Source organism: Corythoichthys intestinalis, chromosome 14 (assembly GCF_030265065.1).
Source record: "Corythoichthys intestinalis isolate RoL2023-P3 chromosome 14, ASM3026506v1, whole genome shotgun sequence".
Classification (NCBI taxonomy): domain Eukaryota; kingdom Metazoa; phylum Chordata; class Actinopteri; order Syngnathiformes; family Syngnathidae; genus Corythoichthys; species Corythoichthys intestinalis.
This window is the reverse complement of record NC_080408.1, coordinates 22,723,730-22,749,083: the sequence shown is the minus strand read 5'-3', so window position 1 is coordinate 22,749,083 and position 25,354 is coordinate 22,723,730. Positions and strand designations below refer to the sequence as shown.

Sequence of the window (25,354 nt, the reverse complement as noted above, 5' to 3'; positions counted from 1 at the left end):
AATTGTTTGACAGCCCTACTATTAACTCATTAGCTGCTATTGACGATGCTAGGCATCCAGTCCATATGGACTGGGAGTGGCAATTGAATGCCAGCTGTGATAGTTCTGATATAATTAGAAAGTGAAAAAAAAAACATTACTTTTTTTAATGCAAAAAACCGTGACCAAATAGATAAACCACGAAATATCCAAAAACAGCGATTTTTTTTTTTTTTAAAAAGCTGATGAAAAAATACAAACATTGTAATAAATTTTAAAAACGCAAATCAAGAACACATGAAAAACCCAAAAAATGTGAAGGGATGCAAATAAAAAAATAAAATAAAATAAAATAAAAAACATGCAAAAACTCAAAAAAAAAAATCACAATCAATCAGTATCTCCACTTAAGAGTTAGCAAATTGGCTCTCCATGCCAATCGTCCGTGAGTAATGCATGCTAGACAATGGCGTACCGCACGCATGCTATTTTTAGACCGTGACGTCGCATCGTAAAGCGGAAGTAAAGCCGAAGTAGGACATTATAGACCCGCCCTCGCATAGAAACAACGTAATTTGTGCTACATTTCGCCGGTAATCTTTCAAAAACAAACATGCCGATCACACATTGCTTTTTTGGAACTTGTAGAAACGACTCTAGACATTACGACACATGAAGGATGTTTTCTTCATACGTTTCCGGAAACCAAAAACCCGGGAGGAAAAAATGTGAAGACCAAATCAACTTGCGCGGACTTTAACACCAGCTCGGTGAATCCGTTCACATTTCATATGCAGTAAACATTTTGTTGGGTTGGCATGGTCTTTCAGAGGACAAAAAGGTAAGCCATTTTTATATTTTTAACTTATTTTTTTAGCGTAACGTTGAGCCGTACTGCTTCTGTCTGTCAATGAATGACCTGAAAAGAATTACAATGGTATCTGACTGCCACTGTTACCGTTTCTGTAAAACAACTTTAGTAAGGGGGAAGTGTAAATAAATTATAGAATTAAGATTTGTTATCAATGAAAAAATTTAAAGTGTTCGTTGGCTGTCACTGAGTAGCATTTGCGATCGCTACACAAAGCTAACTAAATTACCCTCAAGAACGGTCAGAGACGTAGGACAACCAGAGGATACATAAGAAAGACAGGGCTGATGGTAAAGGATAGCTTGTTGAAACAGGAGAATGTCATTGTCAGTCGTGTCGATAAAAAAGCTAAGGCTATGCTTAGGTCGGCTCATTTTTTTCATCTTTTTCAGCCTTCGACACTGAAGCCATCTCTTTAACTGAACATTTTTATGTTCTTCCACATCTTTGCCAGTGAATTTGGCACCAGGCACATCATTTTCAGAGAGAATTGGTAGGTTTAGCTCTGTAAACATCTCCTTCGTACACGATTTCCATTCTTTTCCTATTAGGGACAACAGTGGCTTGTCCCTACTTAGCAACAGTAGCTAATGTCATGAATATTAATGAGCGGAAGTGACGTGTTGCTTGCGGTACGCCATTGAAAATGGCAACACATGCAAAGCCAATAAACGCATGTTCATTCACTGCCAACCCTCCAACTTCAAATGGATTGGCCATCTATCACTGTCAGTGAGTTAAACTCATTGAAAACTATTTTAAAAGCTTTTTACATGACTTTATCTCGAATAAAATTGGATTGGACGTCTACCGCCGTCAATGGCAGTGAATGAGTTAAATTGGAACAGCGCTGTCCAAATATACTGGGTGTCAAACTGGTGGCTCCAGGGCCAAATCCAGGCCACCGCATCATTTTGTGTGGCCCGCGAAAGTAAATCATGTGCACAGACTTCATGTTTTTGACCCCCAAAAAATTTATCTAAAATGTCCGTAGTCCTGAAATTGGAGACTATTTATCACATTTCTTCGTGTATGCGCGCCCTCGCTGCAGCGATGGCAACACACCAAAAGGCGTACCTTGCCGATAGTCAAGACGTCATCTTTTCCGTGCCAGTCGGGTTCGTAGACCTCGTGTAGGGACTGCGTCAGGTTGATAGAGGCCTGTTGCATTCCTACACACGGACAGCAAAAAGTGTTGTTTTTGTTAACGATGACTATCATGAAAATTTGAAAACATTACACTAGGGGTGTAACGGTACACAAAAATCTCGGTTCGGTACGTACCTCGGTTTTGAGGTCACAGTTTGGTTCATTTTTGGTACAGTAAGAAAACAAAATGCAAAATATAAATGTGCTAGTTGTTAATTACACACCTTTTTCAGGGGTGAAAGTGGCTAGAATTTATTGCCGGAACTCCCCTATGTAAAGGTCGCCACGGAGCCAGAAATGTTATTTTATTTTTTTTTCTTTCATTTTTTGGGGGAAGAGGGGGGGTTCAAACCTCTTAAACTAATGAAATGCAAAGAAAACTGTTTTAGCAATTATTTCTATAACACATATATAAACTAAAAACTAAAACTGATTTTCATTCAATATTTTTTCAATTATTTGCAAAATAAAAGTTAACAAAAACAGCAATAATCATAACCTCCATCTCCTAATTTTTATTTTCTCATTTCCTCACATACTAAATGCCAAATCTCAATTTTAACTACTTAAGAACATAGGATGTACTGTATATTAAAATTGAAGTTAATGTAAACATTTTTTAAAAAATAATTAAGATATAAGTAAAATACATTCAGAAAAATAAGTACAAATGACTAATATTATGCAGAGTTGAATGGAATATATTTTTAAGAGGGCGCAAACATTGATTTTTCTCAATCATAAGGAAATTAGTAAGTAGCCTAACTAGAGATGTCCCGAACGATCGGCATCCCGATCGATCGGATGTCCGATCATGTCATTTTCAAAGTATCGGAATCAGCAAAAAAATATCGGACATGCCTTTTTTTAATACAGTATGTATATATTTTTTTAATTAAATCGTTTTCTAATTGTATTTAACGTTACAGACATAATGTGTTGCACTCTTTCAGAGTCTTTAGTTTAAGCTTAATGTAGGGTTATCAAATTTATCGCGTTAAAGGCGAGAATTAATATTTTTTACATTATCACATTACAATATTTAACGCAATTAACACATGCGCTGCACGACCCACTCACGCATTGTCGCATTCAATCTATAATGGTGCCATTTTACCCATACAGTATATAAAGCTAAAAGGCAGCATAAAATGAGTGAATTTTGGCAGCCTTTGGAACCTTTTTTTAAATGGCTAAAGCCTTACAATCCCTCTCCCAACGATTAGAATAATCGTGGGAAGCAATGTGGGGAAGAAAGGCAGTAGTTGATTTTTTTCTTAATACCCTATGTTATTTCCCAATGCAGAGAAGCTATATCAATTCACAGTCATGGTTGCACTTCCCATCATGCATTTGGGCAGAAGTTAAATGGCTACAGTATCATTTACTGAAAGCTCAACAAATACACCAGATGGCAATATTTAGTCACAATATACAAAGTCACATTTATCCTTTAAGAATTACAAGTCTCTCTATCTGTGGATCCCTCTCACAGAAAGAATGTTAATAATGTAAATGCCATCTTTAGGATTTATTGTCATAATAAACAAATACAGTATTTATGTACTGTATGTTGAATGTATATAATCGTCCGAGTTTTATTCATTTTTTTCTTAATGCATTGCCAAAATGTATATGATTGGGAAAATTATCGGGAATGATTGGAATTGAATCGGGAGCAAAAAAAAAAAAAGCAATCGGATCGGGAAATATCGGGATCGGCAGATACTCAAACTAAAACAATCAGGGATCGGATCGGGAGCAAAAAAACATGATCGGAACAACCCTAAGTGAACAAATATGAGTCCAAAGTGCACATTGACAGCTAAGATGTTCCAATCCCCCCCATCAGAGCAAATAAAACTAAATATGATGAATAAACCTCCTCAACTCTTTCCTTGCTTTTAAAGATTTGATCCATTTTATGTTGCATTGCCCTTTTTTTGTCGCGTCAATTCAACAACCTTTTTTTTTTTTGCTGTTCCAGAAAACATGCACATTTGAACCAATCACAGCTAACTATCTCTGCTGATCACATTTCAGTGTGTCAGTCAATTGAACGGATAAATGAGTCCAGGCATTTTGCTTTGCTGCGGGTATTCACACATTGACGTGACTCATCATCGTCAGACTCCGATAACTGCAGCAGCTGGGGAAACCTCCATGCCGTCCGTGGACTAAAATAAATAATAAATATTGGTGGAAACGGATTACGCTACACAAGCACTTTGTTATGCTTGCTGTTAACACTTGTGTATGTAAATCTGATGTTGGTAGATTGTTTTCTTCTTGGAAATGAAATGCATGTGTGGCAGCTCAGCAAATATATATATATTTTTTTACATAACGTTTTGACAGTTGCCGTCATATTTTTGGTATCAAACACCGTTTACTAGTACAGCATTCCGGGCCTGAATCTTTTACCGGAACTGCGTTCCTGACCGTTCTGGCCCACTTTCACCCCTGCCTTTCAACAATAGGAACATTAGCTTATACAAAGCTAGAATTCTGCTCAAAAAGTAGCGCGTATTTCAAGATCCAACAACAATTTGCCTTTCAGACTCCGCGTATTGTTCAGCTTTCTTTCTGAAAGAAAGAAGAAAAAAGAAGTCCTGTGCTAAAGAGAAAAGCAATCCCAGTGACAAAGATTTTAACATGTATTTTACAAATGAAATGCCTCAATGAATCTTTTTGTTTTTTCTTATGAACGATTTTCAAAAGCTTTATTGGGGGATTTTCTCAAGTTAAAGTGCCACACAGAAATGAATAATAATTTAATTGTGTAAGCAGGATCTGTGTATTATTCTTATTATTTAATTACAGGTGTTTTAGCTCGTTTCAACTTATTGTATTTAAATGGGCTATTATTTATTTTGTGTTTATATTTTACAAAAGTGATGTAGTATTTATTTATATTGTGTTGAAATTCGCCTCCCCAGACAAGCCGCACGGAAACAGCGACAGCTGAACAAAGTGCCGCTCTGCCGATGCTGCCTCCGCGCGCGCCAACCGGGAAGGCAGAACTTCGCGCGTTCATCTCTGATATTAACCCTTTGTACTGACTCCATGTTCCAAAAGTTTGAAAAAGACTCGCCGAAAGCAGGTTGACAATTTATTCGTCGACAATGGTCAAAAACAAGGCAAAAACAGACGACGGAGGGACAATTTTGGATCCAAAACAAGGCTACATGTTTCCGAGCAGCAAAATCTGTCTTATCTCAGTATCCAGTGTTTTTTAAGACCGTGGGCCGGCCAAAGGTGTGTCCAGGCGTTGCTTTGGGATCATCCCTCTCTGGCCGGTTTCAGGTTGCTTAGGTTCGTGCGTGGATGGGATGTGGTTGCCACAGCGACCGATGCTGGTCTTGACGTCACAAGCGCCTGCTATCAACTTTTGTTATCCGGGCTGGCACTACCTGTTTTAGGACAAAGCGCGCTGGTCTTTGTCCTTGTTCATTTGTCGGGAGGACTGATTGCCAGAGTTTGGTGCGTCAATCTTGCTCGTGGCGCACACGTTTTAGGCTTCTGTGATAAGATGGCGTTGTGTATCTATTCTGTTTCTTTAAACCATGGTGTGCTATTTATTTTACATTAGGTGTGTTAGAGTAGTGCAGTCCTACAGTGAATATGAGAAATGATACTATTCCCTGATTGATTATATTACGTGTGTTCGAGTAATGCAAACAGTTAGACGGTGCCTACGAGAAACGGTACCATTTTTCCTTTTCCCCCTCATGAGCGCCGATAAGGTGATTTACTTTACTGTGTTCAAGGCCACTGAGTGGAGTCGGCCTAAACTATAGTTAAATGAATGTGTTATACTAATGCAAACAATTATATGGTGTGTGCGAGAACGGTACCTTTTCCCTTCAATTGTCTATTTTATATTGTATAACTTTAGTTCCAATGTGAATATTAGTTCCTACTTGTTTTGTTGTGGTAGGAGGGTTTTGTATTGAACACGGGGCCATGTTGGTTATTACATTACGTCAGAAACTCGTTCGGTACGCCTCCGTTCAGAACCGAGCACCCTGTACCGAAACGGTTCAATACAAATACGTGTACCGTTACACCCTTACATTACACCCATGTAGCAACCATGGGTAAAAGCGCGCTGGCGTTACGTATCGAATCATCCCAGTCCGTGAATTGTACAAATGGTGCACATCACCTTTAATAGCAGCCATGTAGGCCTTCATCTCCCTCTGCAGGCGCGAACCTTCAGACTGCATAGGAAAAAAACGCTTGTTATTATTTACAACAGTTAGAACAGACAGACTTGAGACAAGTGCCAAAGTTTTAAAGTCTCAGATTGGGGTTTACCTCTTGCCTCCTGAAGTTGATGACAACTTGTTCAAACTGTTCATCTTTGGTTTCGTCGGCTTTTCCCAGCTTCTGCAGCACCTGAGCAAATGATGTGGTATGTCAACATCAAGAAGTTATCAGGAAGAAATGCCCAAAACTAACAGGAAGTGAGCTGCAAATGGCCCAAAATCATTAAGAAGTGACCCAAAATGGACAGGAAGTAACGCAGGAATGACCCAAAATGAACAGGACGTGACTTGTAAATACTAGAGTTGCACCGCTACCATTCTTTTGACGTATATATTGGTATTGGCCTTTTTTTTTTTTTTTTTTTTTTTTTTACAAAAAAATACCCAAAAAAATCATTTAAAACTGGGTTATTTCTGCTCAGATGCAGCCGTGCCTCTGTCTCATGCATTAGTATTCACCCCGTCCTCTGATTGGTCAAATGGTAATGGTAAATTGAGTTTTGGTACACTTGTTTTGCGCCTTTCCGCCTTTTTAAGACCCTCGAAGCGCTTCACACCATCACACTATATCCTCATCTACAGTGGGGCAAATAAGTACAGTATTAGTCAACCACTAATTGTGCAAATTCTACCACTTGAAAATATTAGAGAGCCCTGTAATTGTCAACATGGGTAAACCTCAACTATGAGAGACAGAATGTGAAAAAAAAAAAAACAGAAAATCACATTGTTTGATTTTTAAAGAATTTATTAGCAAATCATGGTGATAAAAATAAGTATTTGGTCTATACCAAAAGTTCATCTCAATACTTTGTTATGTACCCTTTGTTGGCAATAGCGGAGGCTAAACGTTTTATGCAACTCTTCACAAGCTTTTCACACACAGTTGCTGATATTTTGGCCCATTCCTCCATGCAGATCTCCTCTAGAGCAGTGATGTTTTGGGGCTGTCGTTGGGCAAAGCGGACTTTCAACTCCCTCCACAGATTTTCTATGGGGTTGAGATCTGGAGACTGGCTAGGCCACTCCAGGACCTTGAAATGCTTCTTACGAAGCCACTCCTTTGTTGCCCCTGCTGTGTGTTTGGGATCATTGTCATGCTGAAAGACCCAGCCACGTCTCATCTTCAATGCCCTTGGTAATGGAAGGAGATTTTCACTCAAAATCTCTCGATACATGGCCCCATTCAGTCTTTCCTTTACACAGATCAGTCGTCCTGGTCGCTTTGCAGAAAAACAGCCCCAAAGCATGTTTCCACCCACATGCTTCACAGTGGGTATGGTGTTCTTCGGATGCAATTCAGTATTCTTTCTCCTCCAAACACGACAACCTGTGTATCTACCAAAATTTCTATTTTGGTTTTATCTGACCATAACACATTCTCCCAGTCCTCTTCTGGATCATCCAAATGCTGTCTAGCGAACCGCAGACAGGCCTGGACGTGTACTGGCTTCAGCAGAGGGAAATGTCTGGCAGTGCAGGATTTGAGTCCATGGCGACGCATTGTGTTACTGATAGTAACCTTTGTTACTGTGGTCCCAGCTCTCTATAGGTCATTCACTAGGTCCCCCCGTGTGGTTCTGGGATTTTTGCTCACCATCCTTGTTATCATTTTGACGCCACGGGGTGAGATCTTGCATGGAGCCCCAGATCGAGGGAGATTATCAGTGGTCTTGTATGTCTTCCATTTTCTAATAATTGCTCCCACAGTTGATTTCTTTACACCAAGTGTTTTACCTATTGCAGATTCACTCTTCCCAGCCTGGTGCAGGTCTACAATTTTGTCTCTAGTGTCCTTCGACAGCTCTTTGGTCTTGGCCATAGTGAAGTTTGGAGTGTGACTGATTGAGGTTGTGGACAGGTGTCTTTTATACTAATAATGAGTTAAAACAGGTGCCATTAATACAGGTAACGAGTGAACCCTCGTTAGAAGAAGTTAGACCTCTTTGACAGCCAGAAATCTTGCTTCTTTGTAGGTGACCAAATACTTATTTTTCACTCTAATTTGTAAATAAGTTATTTAAAAATCAAACAATGTGATTTTTCGGTTTTTTTCCCACATTCTGTCTCTCATGGTTGAGGTTTACCCATGTTGACAATTACAAGCCTCTCTAATCTTCTCAAGTAGGAGAACTTGCACAATTGGTGGTTGACTAAATACTTATTTGCCCCACTGTACCTACTGCAGCACCAGGGGCAACATGGGGTTCAGTATCTTTCTTAAGGATTCTTAGACGAGATCATCAAGACGGAGAATCGAACCCGCAACCTCTGGGTACTACTACTACTACTACTACCACCACCACTGAACAGAATTTGTTAACTCCACCAACTAATTAGACCCCCGGTAACTTGAGGATTAAGCCTTTCTTATTCCTGCCTTCGTCGGGGGCGGACGTGTTTCACCTCCTCTTCTGCGCTCTGCTATCTTGTAGTCTATCTTGTCAACTTTTTTTGTATTTTTCCTCTGTGGACCAGCTGCTGCTGAGTATCGACTTGAAAATATGGATTTGATTAGTTGGTCCGTCAGCGCTATTGACAAGATTTTTTTAACAAGACACGACGCCCCAGGAGAGCCCTCCTGCCTGGATGGGACCTATGTGGCAGGCTCAGTGAGTGAATGATGGGAACACTGCAAGCCCGCCTGGCTCACTGTCCTATCCGTAGAAGTTATCGAGGATACTTGGCTGTTTGACATGACGGTCGTGGGTTTTTTGCTTGGGAGGTGCCCTGCTGTACGGGAAAGTTTCCAAGACGGCAGCTTTCAAGGAAATTGACAAATTGTCCACGGATCAAACAGTGCAATTCAAGGCTTTGGAGGACCGGGTGAAAGCTCGGATTGTGACTTATCCCGTGAGAAGACGGTTCAGTCCGAGGAAGGATGGAGAAAGGTGGATGTCATCTGGCGCCAAATGACGGAACTGTTGAGGCAGACCGTGACTGCTGGCAATGACTTGAGGGAAATGAGGTCTCGCTTTCGCCTTGATGAGCGCGATTTTGACTGACGACCAACCGTATTCAGGTGGCTGAAAATGCCATTGCATATAATTGCCTTTCCAATATATGAATTTAAAATTAAGACTTTGCCGGTAAAATGTTGTCTATAAAAGTTGTAAAGCAAATACAGTGTATCACAAAAGTGAGTACACCCCTCGCATTTCTGAAGATATTTAAGTATATCTTTTCATGGGACAGCACTGACAAAATTACACTTTGACACAATGAAAAGTAGTCTGTGGGCAGCTTATATAATAGAGTTAATTTATTTTACCCTCAAAATACAGCCATTAATATCTAAACCCCTGGCAACAAAAGTGAGTACACCCTATAGAAACTAAATACATCCCTAAATGTCCAAATTGAGTACTGCTTGTCATCTTCCCTCCAAAATGTCATGTGACTCATTACAGGAGTGCTGTCAGCATAGCTGCAGAGATTGAAGAGGTGGGGGTCAGCCTGTTAGTGCTCAGACCATACGCCATACTCTCCATCAAATTGGTGTGCATGGCTGTCACCCCAGGAGGAAGCCTCTTCTGAAGACGGTGCACTAGAAAGCCCGCAAACAGTTTGCTGAAGACATGTCAACAAAGCACATGGATTACTGGAACCATGTCCTATGGTCTGATGAGACGAAGATTAATTTGTTTGGTTCCGATTAGGAGTGGGAACCTCTTGGTACCCAGTGTTGTTCATAACGGCGTTACAATATAACGGCGTTACTAACGGCGTTATTTTTTTCAGTAATGAGTAATCTAATTAATTACTTTTCTCATCTTGGCAACGCCGTTACCGTTACTGAGGCGGGAAAGGCGTGCGTTACTATGCGTTACTAAGTTGGTTGAATAAAAAAAAGTCTGAGAGAAACAGACTCACGGGGACGAGAGCTGAGCAGGAGTGGGGAAGACGCCGTTGCAACCGCGATGCTAGGTGGCTCCAATAATACCTGACTGCAGCCATAGCCGACAAACTACGCCCACATGACACGGTAGATATCATATTATAGAACTAGATGCAAATGACAGACACTGCTGCATTGCCAACATGTTTTAAGGACTACATGCGTTTGTAAACAGCCGCCATCTTAAAGCAGTAGACCTCTCAGGAAGGCCCTGATGTAGAGATCCTTCCTAGCGAACCTAAGTAATTTTTTTTTTTATCTAAAATGCTCCTAAATCGGCAAAATCTGAACTTAAATCTATCTTTAAATGATGAAACAGTTTTAAAACTTACACATGTTTAAAGTAGACAGAAGGGAACTAATGCAATAACGGGAGAAATTTTAACAACTTTAACGATTGATTCACAACTTTAAATGACTTCCACACATAGCAAAGGTTACTAGCTAGTTATCGCAATACCCTTGTGTCTAGTTAAGCGGAGGGTAAAGAATTGGGTTAGGGCCAATTGTCCCCCAAACCCTTTAAGCTTCACATTGTGTGACCTGTGTTTTTTTTTTTTTTTTTTTGAGAAAAAAAAAATATATATATATCACTAGTTACTTTGCCAAGTAACTAATTACTCTTACATTCAGGTAACTGAGTTACTAACGCAATTACTTTTTGGGAGAAGTAATTTGTAACTGTAATTAATTACTTTTTTAAAGTAAAATTAACAACACTGCATGGCACTAAATGCGTTAGTAGACAGCCGCCATCTTAAAGCAGTAGACTTTTTAGGACGGCTCTGTTGTAGAGAACCTTCCTAGCGAACCTAAGTAACTTTTTATCTAAAATACTTCTAAATCGGCAAAATCTTGACTTGAATCTATCTTTAAATGATGAAACAGTTTTAAAACTTTCATATGTCGAAAGTCGAGAGAAGGGAACAAATGCAATAATGGGAGCAATTTTAACAACTTTTAACAGTTGATTCAGGGTAAAGGGTAAATTCGGGTAAAGAATTGGGCTCGGGCCAATTGTACCAAAAACCTTCACAAAAAACTGGCCAATGTTTTTTTTTTTTTTTTTTTTTTTGTTGTTGTTTTTTTTTGCCAAGTAACTAATTACTCTTACATTCAGGTAATTGAGTTACTAACGCAATTACTTTTTGTGAGAAGTAATTTGTAACTATAATTAATTACTTTTTTTCAGTAAGATTAACAACACTGTTGGTACCTCACGATACGATACGATTTGCGATACAAAGCTCACAATAACGATGATCTGACGATAAGGCGATACGACGATTATCGATACATTGGTCAGGAAATCATTCTAGGATAGTACAAACAACTAATAAACAGAAAAAAAGTTTGTGCTGTGAATTGGAATGAGTTTATCACTTCAAACGGATTGAACGTCTATGGCTGTCAGTGGCAGTCAATGCCAGGCAATTTGGCAATTTTGGGCCATTTAAGGTCTCACTGGAACAGGTTCTTCAGGCAACAATCTTTGTAAATCTCACTGGAATGGCACCAAACAAAGGTTCCAGCATCATCACCTTGTCAAGAGTCAAGAATTTGCATTGGACAAGGAGTCAAGAATCTGCATTGGACAAGGTGTCAAGAGCCAAGAATCTGCATTGGACAAGGTGATGATGGTGAAACTTTTGTTTGGTGCCATTCCAGTGAGATTTACAAAGATGGTTGCCTGAAGAAGACATCAAAATTCCCTCACTCCTTGATGATGTAGGGCTGCATGTAAGGCAAAGGCACTGGGGAGATGGCTGTGGTTAAATCTTCAATAAATTTCAAGAGTTTACATTGAAATTTTAGACATTTTAGATTTCTTATCCCTTCAATTGAAAATATGTCATTTTCCAAGATGATAATGCATCATGCCAAAGAGCTAAAACCGTTAAAGCAGTCCTTGGAGAAAGACTTATCATGTCATGTCATGGCCTACAAATAGCTCAGATCCCAACCCACCTGTGGTGGAAACATTGACACCTTTTTAAAACGATATCTCGATTCTTGGCAGGAGCATATCGATAACCTTTTGGGATACAAAGTATCACGATATATCACCATTTCGATATTTTGTCACACCCTTAGTTCCGATGGTCTCAAGCATGTGTGGTGGCGACCAGGTGAGGAGTACAAAGATAAGTGTGTCATGCCTACAGTCAAGCATGGTGGTGGGAATGAACCCCCCACCCCCACCTCTTCCATCTCTGCAGCAATGCTGACAGCACCCCTGTAACGAGTCACATGACATTTTGGAGGGAATATGACAAGCAGTACTCAATTTGGACATTTAGGGATGTAGTTTCTCAGGGGTGTACTCACTTTTGTTGCCAGGGGTTTAGATATTAATGGTTATACTTTGAGTTATTTTGATGGGAAATTAATGAACTCTATTATACAAGAATACAGACTACTTTTCATTTTGTCAAAGTGTCATTTTGTCAGTGTTGTCCCATAAAAAGATATACTTAAATATCTGCAGAAATGCAAGGGGTGTACTCACTTTTGTGATACACTGTAAAACAAACAACAAAAATGAATGAAATTAGCAAAAAAATATTTTAACAATGGGTCAAAATTATATTTCAATCATGTGACTCACAATTTAGATACGGTCAATTTCTTTGCTTAGCAAAAAAATTATAATAATAATCACCTGAGTGCAGAAGAGGCAAGATGGATATACGTAATTTTTTCAAACCTAAGCTTTCAAAAGCGATAACTACTACTGAGTGAGAACCAAGGATTGAACATGTGGTCCATGAAACGCGGGAGAGCACCGCCAAAATGGTGGGTGGAGTTTCAGTTTGCTGCACTAAAAACGTTAAAGTTAATGATAGGAAGCAAAGAAATGCTCATTTTCAACGCATTATTATAAATGTTCCTGGCAGGAATATTCAGTCAAAAAGGATGCGGCATCTACTTCTCCACTAGGTAAGACAGGAAAACACACACACACCTGGGATGCCTGTATGTACGAGCATGGGCTCAGCTACTATCAGGGCATATATCTTGTAAGTTAATTCTATTGCTGACATTGCGTTTCGGGATCATCAACATATTTACTGGCTGAAAATAAATGTCAATGTAGTCAAATGTACTCCTTCTTTAACAAAAATAGGTGTTCCTGGAGTACATAGAAGTTAAATTACATAGAAAATTTACATTTATTTGAAAAAAAAATCTAAATGTACGATTGCACTATGTGTGTACTTAAAACAAAATGTGGCGAAAGTAATCACCCTTGACGTCATCTCGCGAGAACGCTCGTGTTGCATGACGTCACCACTAGGGCAATTAAAAAAAAAAAAACGCTTAATGACAGCTAATCGAGTTTTGGAGGAGGCTGGAATACGTATGATGTTGCTTTTCGCTGTACTTGACGTCATCGCATCGCGCATTTCCAAAAGCTGTCACGGCCTGCCTGCAAGGACGTCAGCGTCCATCACCGACCTCCCCGTCCTCATCTTCCTCCAACTCATTCATCTTCATCATCTCCTTCTCTCACACCCCTCGGAGCGCTTACCTTCTCCTGCGCCCTGTTCAGCCTCTTCTGCACATTTTTAGCGAATATTCCCGTTTTGATGTCCGCCATGACGCCGCACTCACATCCGCGGATTAACGCCGAAATAGCGTCAAGGGGGAGGGGCGGGGGAAGGGAAGGTCGCAGTGCGCTTGCGCGGGAGACGAAATCAACTGGTAAAAGAGGAGGCATAGCCCAACCTTTGAATTAAAAATGAAAAATTACCAAATAAGTAATTTACATTTATTGACGATAATATATGTCCAATAGACGATCATAGATAGATAGATCATAGATATCATCCCTCCTACTTCAAATGGATTGGACGTATAACGTCGTCAAAGGGAGAAAATTAGTTAAATGTGTCAATGAAGTGTTCTTTAAACTTTTTAGATAAAAAATATGTTTTTATATGAATACTTACAAATTACGAAATGTAATTTGAAAGTATTCACATAATTTTAAGGGGGGGCAGCCCCCCTCTGGTGGCCGAAAAGTGTCATTGCATGAAACTGACATATATATATATATATATATATATATATATATATATATATATATATATATATATATATATATATATATATATATATATATATATATATATATATATATATATATATATATTAGGGCTGTCAAAATTATCGCGTTAACGCACGGTAATTAATTTTTTTAATTAATCGCGTTAAAATATCTGACACAATTAACGCACATGTCCCGCTCAGACAGTATTCTGCCTTTTGGTAAGTTTTACAGCAAGGCTTTTTGTGCTGTCTAACAGCGAACTCTTGTGGTCGCTTTGCGACATGGTTTATTGTTGTCTTGCCAGTTCAATATGGCTGCAGGACGTCTCGGGCTGACGCTTACGTTGTAATGTTGTGCTTATATGATCCTTGGACAAGATTTGTCCGTAAGTATGGTTGTTGTAAATAATGTACATATTATGTTAGTAAGCGAAATGTTATATTTTTTGTATGAGACGCTTTTTGTTTATGTTTAGTGAACCTGTATAGCGTGCTAAGCTAATGTTGTTGCTAATGCAATGCTTGTGTACTTTTTTTGGGAGTTTTAGTACGGTCTAAAGAGGACAATGGTTTGAGGCCATTTTATTAATACATCAGATGAAAAAGGAAGAAGTCAGATTATTAAGGCGTCGTTCACTAGCTGTCTAGCTTTGGAAAAAGTAGACGCTTCGGAGTGAGGACAGCATAGACAGATTTAAATGACAGTAGAGTGAAATGCCCACTACAGTCCTTATGTACTGTATGTTGAATGTATATATCCATCTTGTGTCTTATCTTTCCATTCCAACAATTTATTTTACAGAATATATATATAATTTACAGAAAAATATGGCATATTTTATAGATGGTTTGAATTGCGATTAATTGCGATTAATTATGATTAACTAATTTTAAGCTGTAATTAACTCGATTGAAAATTTTAATCGTTTGACAGCCCTAATATATATATATATATATATATATATATATATATATATATATATATATATATATATATATATATATATATATATATATATATATATATATATATATATATGTATGTTGTTGGTAGCGTTTGAAAAAAGAAGTTCTAAATCTCCATCTTGACTCCTCAGGTGTAGTTTTGGCTAAGCAAAGGATAGTCTCTAAGGTGCTAGTAACATGATCTGTTTGAAAACTGATTTTTCATCCATTATGAAATATGTTGTAGCGGTTGGTCATTTCATTAATTTTTGTTTTATTGCTTTACAACTTTTATTAACAGAATTTTAACGGAGAGGTCTTTATTTTAAAGGGGAAGTTCAGAATTTTTGACATTAGGCTTAATCTCAGAGTTAGCGGGGGTTTAATTAGTTGTTGGAGTTGATTTAAACAAATTCAGTGCAGTTTGTTAGTTTGTTTGTTTCAGGGCTCCGGTGTGGCTAAGCTAGCGCGAGTCAATGGTGTTTGAAATTAACTCCATCGACTAATTAAACCCCCGCTAACTCAAAGATTAAGCCTTATGTGGAAAATTCAATTCTATTCTCAATTCTATCTTCAATTCAATTGTCTAAAGAGGACAATGGTTTCAGGCCATTTTATTAATAAATCAGATGAAAAAGAAAGAAGTCTGATTATTATGGCGTCGTTCACTAGCTGTCTAGCTTTGGAAAAAGTAGACGCTTCGGAGTGAGGACAGCATAGACAGATTTAAATGACAGTAGAGTGAAATGCCCACTACAGTCCTTATGTACTGTATGTTGAATGTATATATCCATCTTGTGTCTTATCTTTCCATTCCAACAATTTATTTTACAGAATATATATATAATTTACAGAAAAATATGGCATATTTTATAAATGGTTTGAATTGCGATTAATTACGATTAATTAATTTTTAAGCTGTAATTAACTCAATTAAAAATTTTAATCGTTTGACAGCCCTAATATATATATATATATATATATATATACAGGGGTGCACATAAGTGGTTCGCATGCGTGCATGCGTACTGGACGTAGACAAATGCGCTGGCCATCAACAGCTTCCATACGCTTTTGCGTACCGATGGCTGACCACTGTATTTGCAGCGGACACGAGAAAATAACTTCTCAAAATGTCGAAGCGGCAGGCCCCACTGAGTAATTATTTCCGTGTTCCCCCACCCCCGTCAAAGGACGGACAGAAGACAGACGTCACCGGAGCTACCGGGAAAAAAAAGACTTTTGCGGAAAAGTGGCTGCAGGAGGTACCATGGCTAGAAGTAAATGATGCTCGCACGGAAATGCGGTACAAAATGTGCCGTGAGAATCCCAATGTCGCTGATAAGAGCAGCGCATTTTATGTAGGGTCAAAGAATTTCAGCCATCCAAACTTTGAAAAGTACGAAAAAAACAGAGCATGTGGCAATGTGGCGATGTCAGACAGGACCCCAATCGCCCTATGGTCAAGTGGCGGAATAAAGTTAATAATGAAGAACAGCGCCATGCACTGACAAACGTGTTTTTGCTCGCATTTCACAAACAAATAATAAAAAATAATAAATATATATATATATATATATAATAAATATATATATATATATTCAGTGCCTTGCAAAAGTATTCGGCCCCCTTGAACCTTGCAACCTTTCGCCACATTTCAGGCTTCAAACATAAAGATATAAAATTTTAATTTTTTGTCAAGAATCAACAACAAGTGGGACACAATCGTGAAAAGGAACAAAATTTATTGGATAATTTAAACTTTTTTAACAAATAAAAAACTGAAAAGTGGGGCGTGCAATATTATTCGGCCCCCTTGCGTTAATACTTTGTAGCGCCACCTTTTGCTCCAATTACAGCTGCAAGTCGCTTGGGGTATGTTTCTATCAGTTTTGCACATCGAGAGACTGACATTCTTGCCCATTCTTCCTTGCAAAACAGCTCGAGCTCAGTGAGGTTGGATGGAGAGTGTTTGTGAACAGCAGTCTTCGGCTCTTTCCACAGATTCTCGATTGGATTCAGGTCTGGACTTTGACTTGGCCATTCTAACACCTGGAGACGTTTATTTTTGAACCATTCCATTGTAGATTTGGCTTTATGTTTTGGATCATTGTCCTGTTGGAAGATAAATCTCCGTCCCAGTCTCAGGTCTTGTGCAGATACCAACAGGTTTTCTTCCAGAATGTTCCTGTATTTGGCCGCATCCATCTTCCCGTCAATTTTAACCATCTTCCCTGTCCCTGCTGAAGAAAAGCAGGCCCAAACCATGATGCTGCCACCACCATGTTTGACAGTGGGGATGGTGTGTTCAGGGTGATGAGCTGTGTTGCTTTTACGCCAAACATATCGTTTTGCATTGTGGCCAAAAAGTTCCATTTTGGTTTCATCTGACCGGAGGACCTTCTTCCACATGTTTGGTGTGTCTCCCAGGTGGCTTGTGGCAAACTTTAAACGAGACTTTTTATGGATATCTTTGAGAAATGGCTTTCTTCTTGCCACTTTTCCATAAAGGCCAGATTTGTGCAGTGTACGACTGATTGTTGTCCTATGGACAGACTCTCCCACCTCAGCTGTAGATCTCTGCAGTTCATCCAGAGTGATCATGGGCCTCTTGGCTGCATCTCTGATCAGTTTTCTCCTTGTTTGAGAAGAAAGCTTGGAAGGACGGCCGGGTCTTGGTAGATTTGCAGTGGTCTGATGCTCCTTTCATTTCAATATGATGGCTTGCACAGTGCTCCTTGAGATGTTTAAAGCTTGGGAAATCTTTTTGTATCCAAATTCGGCTTTAAACTTCTCCACAACAGTATCTCGGACCTGCCTGGTGTGTTCCTTGGTTTTCATAATGCTCTCTGCACTTTAAACAGAACCCTGAGACTATCACAGAGCAGGTGCATTTATACGTAGACTTGATTACACACAGGTGGATTCTATTTATCATCATCGGTCATTTAGGACAACATTGGATCATTCAGAGATCCTCACTGAATTTCTGGAGTTTGCTGCACTGAAAGTAATGTATATACATATATATATACAGTACATAAGTTGTAAAGCAATAAAAATGCAACAAAAATGAATGAAATGAACAAAAAAATACATTTTTATAATGGGTCAAAATTAATTTTTACGAACAGATCATGTGACTAGCACAATAGACGGTCATTTGGTTTGCATTTGATTTTCCCCAAAAAATTTAAAAATTAGGGGAGGGCAATTTTATTTTCTTTGATTGAAAATATTATTTTAGATTTAATTCAATTCAATTCAATTCAGTAAACTTTATTTATCCCTTTGGGAGGGTTCCCTCAGGAAAATTGGTTTCCAGCGCCCATAACAACACAGTAACAAAGATAAGTGTAAAGTGCAGGATAGTAAAAAGTGCTGGAGTAAAAAAGATTTAAAAACATAAAATTAAATATAAAGGTTGAAAGTAAAATAAATACAATATGCTACCACTACAGTACAATAAAAGAATAATAACACCTGGCAGACACTAACAGGAGAACCAAGTAACAGAGGTGCTAAAGTGCTAATATTGCATTACTGTCCCTCGCCCTCCCACCTAAAGTGGAGTTGTGGAGCTTAATAGCACGTGGAACAAAGGAGTCTTTCAGTCTGTTGGTTCTACACCTGGGGAGGAGCAGCCTATTGCTAAACGAGCTCCTCTGTGCACTGATGACGGCGAGTAAAGGGTGACTGGCATTAAGCAACTTTTTGGGGGATTGAATGATTTAGACACAAATGTCCTACCCATGATATGGTCCAAACACAAAAAGGATTGCTTCAATCAAAGAAATGTTTTTATTGAAAAATTAAGTGTTCAAATGTAAATTTTTCAATGTCAAATATTTGTTCGCATTCAAAAACGTTTTCTATGATTGATTTTTTTTTCTTTTTTTGATTGATTTTTCTTTTTGAACGTATATTTTTTTGAAGCAACTTATTTTTTGATTGAAAAATAAAGACAAAAATGTGCTAGCCAAAATGTGGCTCAAACACGAATCAACATTACTTGAATCAAAAAAGTTGCTTTCATCAACAACAAAAAAAAGGAAAACTTGACTCCATTAAAAAAAAAAAAAAATCAAAGAAAAATAGCTTTCACGAGCTTTTTTTGTTCCAAATTTATTTTTGCATTTAAACACATTTTTCTTAATTGAAGCAACTTTTTTTGATTGAAAAATAAAGACATAAATCCACCTCCATAAGGCTCCACCCAGGGGATACAATTTTTGACTAGGGTAACTACATTGGCACGACACCGGCGGGCATACCATATTCAGTGGTTGACCATCTTGGCGAAAAGTATTCCCTAAGCAGCCTGATTAAGAATTCCCCTCAAGAATGATGGGAAACAAAAAACGTTCATTGTCAACTTATTTTTATAAATATTCTTGTAAATTAATTTTATTGCTGACAATGCGTTTCGGGGTCATCAACATGTTGTTCCCCCCTGCCCCAAAAGTCAAACTCCGCCTATGTCTGAACCTTTTGGAATTTCTCACATTTCTGCGTAAAATACCCATCAAGTGTGATCTGATCGTTGTCAAAATCACACAGATGTAAAAACAGTAACTAAAACCACCCAAACATTTATAGGTTTTCATATTTTATTTATTGAGGATTGCATGCAAATAACCACAGAAGGGGGGAAAATAAGTAAGTGTGCCCTCTGCCTGAGGAAACTTAACGAGCAATTGAAACCAATTTTTACCAAACAATTCGAAGTGCGTACGACAGGATGGAAAAAGTCTTAAATAGAATGAATGAATTACAATCATATTTTGAGACGATTCGACTATAGACCCTACTCACCAACGTCACAGAATGACGTGTCGCTGTATCCGGCTGCCATATTGTCCGTCATTGTTTATCCGTATTCTCAATGGTTTCAATTTGTCGTGCAATTTATAGTGCAATTCATGGAAGCCCCGGTGCTTTCAGACGCTGTAAAATCATTGGATGCGTTGCATAAAAGGCATTATGTGGAAAAGCTTCAGTCTATCCATTTGCCAGATCCATATTTGATGCCCAAATCAATATTTTTCGACCCGCTGTCTTCGCCCTCTCTGCCTGACATCTGCTACCCTGATATCTACAACTATCTCGTCCACACAAAATCAGCCTATTCTCATGAAACTTTCAAAAACTTTAAGAGCAGCACTCTAAGCAACATTACCCCGTGTGACCCTTCCAATTTTCTAAAATGGCGACAATCAATTAAAAAAAAAAAAGTTGACTGCGATGGCCAACGCTTCAAGGATAGGTGGATATTGGACTATTTCTTCAATAAAACATGCAACAACTGTGTCTGCCTCATTTGCAAAAAGACAGTCGCTGTTTTCAAATAGTTCGATGTGACGCGATAATGATATTACCGAACAAGACACGCTGACATGTACGACAACATTATAGGGAAGATACGCAGCGAGAAATTATAGCAACTTGAAGCTAGTTTAATTTCAAAGCAGCAGTATTTCGCAAGAGCCCGAGTGTCGAAAGAACGCCACAAGGACGAGACTGTTGAAATTATGAATTAAAAAAAATAATAAAGCAAATGTGACACACAGAAGGGCTTGCTAAAATTTGTTTAAATATATTGTTCTATGTAAATCAGCCAAGGTAGCCCGCCGCATTTTTACCACACCAAATCTGGCCCCCTTTGCAAAAGGTTTGGACACACCTGTTTAACTGATGATCCGTAGACGAAGCCAGCTTCTTTCACTTGGTACCAGCTAAATATTATTCAAAAACTAATGATGGTGGAAGAAATAAGCACCTTGAATTTGAAACTGTATGTTGTCGGCGATTAGCCTCTCAATGATCTTAATTGTGGTTGTCAGCACAAAACCCTCTAAATATATATTAAATGCATCTTACCAGATATAAAATGTCTACTACATAATCTGTGGTAATCGTTTGGAGCCCAGTTTTCTCGTCGAATTGCAGCAGTCCATCTTGCTCTCCTCTCCGGGTCTCTCGGAATAAGGTAGAACTTCAAGTCTCTCCGTCTATCTTCTCTGTTATTGCAACCAACCGCCACACACGCCTTCACCATATTGATTATTAATGTTAACGAGCAGAAAAACACGCCATAATAGGAGGAATTTACATAGTGGTAATGCGTCAACACGACGAGTTGACGGACAATATGGCGCAGGGGGTGGTTGTGACGTCATGTGAGTAGGGTCTATATACATCAAATTGGCAAAGCGCAGATGATGAGAAATTAGTCTTTTAATCTGCGGTTTAGCCACGCCTACCATCATAGGGCTCTAGCGCCCCCAACAGGAGGATGACGTCAGCAGGATCATGGTTTCACTTCAGCCCATTGGGGGGAATTATTCATCACGAGGAAAATTTGACGAAGAGTGCAGCAAAATGTAAGTCTTTCAATCTCTCTACTCCAATATTTTTACAGGATATTCTTTTTATCGAAATATTTTTCCCCAATTGCTAAATAAATGGTACGGTCATGACAAATAATAGTCTTGTGCTAAATGGAATATGAAATAATAAAAATGCATTTATTCAGTACGACATGGCAAAATTACTCCATAATGGTCAAAACTCTCCACTTCTTGCACCTCTCGAACTAGATTTCATGCCACCGGCTTTTGTCATTTCCCTGCCCGACCCGGCTTCCGAGACAGAGGAAAGAGCGTAAACAATGGCGGGCTGGTAATGCTCGTCGCCGGGAAAAAACACAGAAAATAGACCATTCGCAGTGGAAAAAAAACGGCCGACATCGGAGCACAGAGCTGTGCGTGGCCAAGTCGAGGAAAGCACATTTTTGGTGGTCACACAAGGAAGACCCATCGGGTTGGGTCAGCCAACCCGTCATTGTACTGGGACCACGGCGGGCTGCCTGGGCTCGTCATCAAGCGGAGCAAAGCGCATTCTCGGCGGGCACACAAAGAGGACCGGGCGAGCAAAATACAGCTCGCCATTCTACGGGTGCCACGGCGGGCTGGCAGTGGTCGTCGCTGGGAATGAACGCTGAAAATAGCCAATTTTCGGCCGACATCGGAGCACGGAGCTGCTCGTGGCCAAGCGAGGAAAACGCATTTTCGGTGGACACGCAGAGGACTTGGTGGGGCGAGAAGCCGCTGATCGCCGACCACAAAATGCAAGACTCTTCCTTATTAAAACGTGTGCCATGATCCCAGTATTTGACAAAACACGAAACATGATGTTTACTCACTTCCTTGTAATCCAATGGTCCCACTGCTGAATTGTTTACGCCAATCTCAGGGTCAACGGGAACTTTTTTGAAACCCAAAAAGGCTCATACGCCTCTTTCTAGTGCAGCAAAATTTTTCTCCAGCACATTTGGATGGCATGATGCGAAAAATAAACGAATTAATCCGCAAAATCAACTGAATCCGCAGTCGTTCTGCATACTGTAGTATTGGATGTATACTGAAGATGACTATCCCGCTGACGTCACATTCGGAATCCTCGTCAATCCAGGAAGTCGCTCATTTTCATGGCCCGGGATTCAAAAAACTGAATAAACATATCAATCGCTTCCACATCCAAGCAGTCCAATTCCTTCAGGAGCATAAAATTCAGCGGAAAATATAAAATAAACATGCTTTTTGCTGTTATACGCACTTGAAAGTCAGGTGTGTGCCCAATCACTGATGAGTGGTTTAAAGCTGCCCTGCCCACTATAAAACACACACCTGGTAAAAATTTTCTTATTGAGAAGCATTGTCTGATGTGCATCGTGGCTTGGTCAAAAGAGCTGTCTGAAGACCTGTGATCAAGGATTGTTGATTTGTAAAAAACTGGGAAAAGATACAAAACCATCTCTAAAAGTCTAGATGTTCATCAATCAACAGTCAGAGAAGTTGTCTACAAATGGAGAGCGTTTGGCACTGTTGCTTCTCTCCCAAGGAGTGGCCGTCCAACAAAGATGACGGCAAGAGTTCAGCGCAGATTACTCAGAGAGGTAAAAAAAGAACCCTAGAGTGTCTGCTAAAAACTTACAGAAATCGCTGGCTTAGTCCAATATCTCTGTGCACACATCAACTATGTGTAATACTATCAACAAGAATGGTGTTCATGGGAGGACTCCACGGAGGAAGCCACTGCTGTGTTAAAAAAAAAAAAAACATTGTTGCTCGTTTAATGTTCTCAAAAAGGCCCGTGGACACTCCACAGAAGTGTTGGCAAAATATTTTGTGAACTGATGAAACCAAAGTTGAAATGTTTGGGAGTAACACACATCATGTGTGGAGGAAAAATGGAACAGCTCACCAATATAAACACTTCATCCCCACCGTGAAGCATGGTGGAGGGAGCATTATGATTTGGGTCTGTTTTGCTTTCAAAAGTTTATCGGGATGTGTTGCAGGAAAACCTGAGGCCATTTGTCAGACAAGTGAAGCTAAAAAGAGGATGGATGCTGCAACAAGAACATGATCTAAAACACAGAAGTAAATCAACTTCAGAATGGTTTCAGAAGAACAAAATACATGTTCTGGAGTGGCCAAGTCAAAGTCCAGACTGGAACCCAATTGAGATGCTGTAACATGACCTAAAGACGGCGATTCATGCCAGACATTCCAGGAATTTGACTGAACTACAGCAGTTTTGTAAAGAAGAATGGGCCAAGATTAATCCTGATCAATGTGCTAGACTGATCTGCAGCTAGGGGAAGTGTCTGATTGAAGTTATTGCAGGCAAAGGGGGGTGGGGGGTATCAAATGTGATGGTTCACTTACTTATTCCCCCCCCCCCCTGTCATTGTTTGCATATTATCCTCATTAAAATATAAAAAAACCTATAAATGTTTGGTTGGTTTTAGTTTACATCTGTGTGATTTTGACAAAGATCAAATCACATTTTATGGTGATTTTATGCAGAAATGTGAGAAATTCCGAAAGGTTCAGATACTTTTTCATACCACTGTATATACTGTATATAGATATATATATACATATGCAAAATGGATTATAATCAACTAGCATGTTATGTTTGTATTATGAAGAGGTGATTTGAATGTGGTCAAAAGTTCAAAGACATCAAAAAATGAATTCAATGACTCAAATTTGCAGGGAAGGTGATATGAGAAGAGAATGTGTGATGACATTTTGGAACATGGGGGCAAAGGTAGAGTGCCTAGTCTACCAAATATCGTGATGCTTTGAATTTGGCTGCTAAGGCAGAATTATGCTCTCTCAGGATGGTCCTCTAGTTTCAAAATTCATTTCAAAATCTGTTTTTTCATCTGAGCTTCTATTCGTTTATTCAGTTTTATTTTCTTATTTCAATGTTTATATATTTTAACCCTTTCACAGGTAATTTAGCCATTGGAATTGAGGGGTAATCAGTCTTTGAAATTGACAAATATAGCCAACCTTGGAATCGACAGATATAGCTGTTTTTGGAAGTGAAGGATGCAGCCATCTTTGGAAATGGATATACTGTAAACATCTGTGTCGGAACGAGGACAGGCAGGACGGTTTACGTCACGGTGGGTGCTTGTGGACCGCTTTATTTTTTTCAGACAAAAAGCAAAAAAGGCAACAAGCAAAACAAACCAAACGTTTCACTGGCTAATGAGGCAATTGACGACAGGTGTGGTGGTCGCTGTCCATGGTGCTGAACCCCTGTGGTGAGCCCTGTGGAACTGGCACTGGGGCACCGCGATACATTGTTGTCTTTTGAATTGATATAGCCAACATTTCAATTGAAGGATATTTCATTCTTTGGAATTGATGGATATAGCTGTCATTGGAATTAATGGATATACAGTATTTGTTTTTGTAATTGACACACACAGTGGGGCAAATAAATATTTTGTCAACCACCAATTGTGCAAGTTCTCCTACTTCAAAAGATTAGAGAGGCCTGTAATTGTCAACATGGGTAAACCTCAATTATGAGAGACAGAATGTGGGAAAAAAAACACAAAATCAAATTGTTTGACATTTAAAGAATTTATTTCCAAATTAGAGTGGAAAATAAGTATTTGGTCACCTACAAACAAGCAAGATTTCTGGCTGTCAAATGCCACGTTTACATGGAGCCAAATATTCCAATTACAATCGGAATATTTGTTCAAACCAAATAAATGTGTTCCATATAAACACCTCATTCGGAATGAACAGGCCCAAACCGAATGGAATTTCATTCCGATTCACAGGGGTGGAATATTCCTGTTCCCAAACCGATTAG

The 25,354-nt window shown here is 39.1% G+C and overlaps 1 protein-coding gene across 1 annotated transcript in view; it reads right to left on the bottom strand.

Annotated features, from left to right (window-relative positions):
• amph (amphiphysin) overlaps positions 1–13,834 on the bottom strand; it is a 53,413-nt gene extending 39,579 nt beyond the window's left edge. Inside the window, exons 1-4 of the mRNA XM_057857291.1 lie at positions 13,701–13,834; positions 6,320–6,400; positions 6,168–6,222; positions 1,928–2,022 (exon numbers count right to left, since the gene is read on the bottom strand). Of these exons, the coding sequence (XP_057713274.1) occupies positions 1,928–2,022; positions 6,168–6,222; positions 6,320–6,400; positions 13,701–13,769 (300 nt within the window). The 5' untranslated portion in view covers positions 13,770–13,834. The remainder of the gene's footprint in view (positions 1–1,927; positions 2,023–6,167; positions 6,223–6,319; positions 6,401–13,700) is intronic.
• Positions 13,835–25,354: the final 11,520 nt, after the last annotated feature.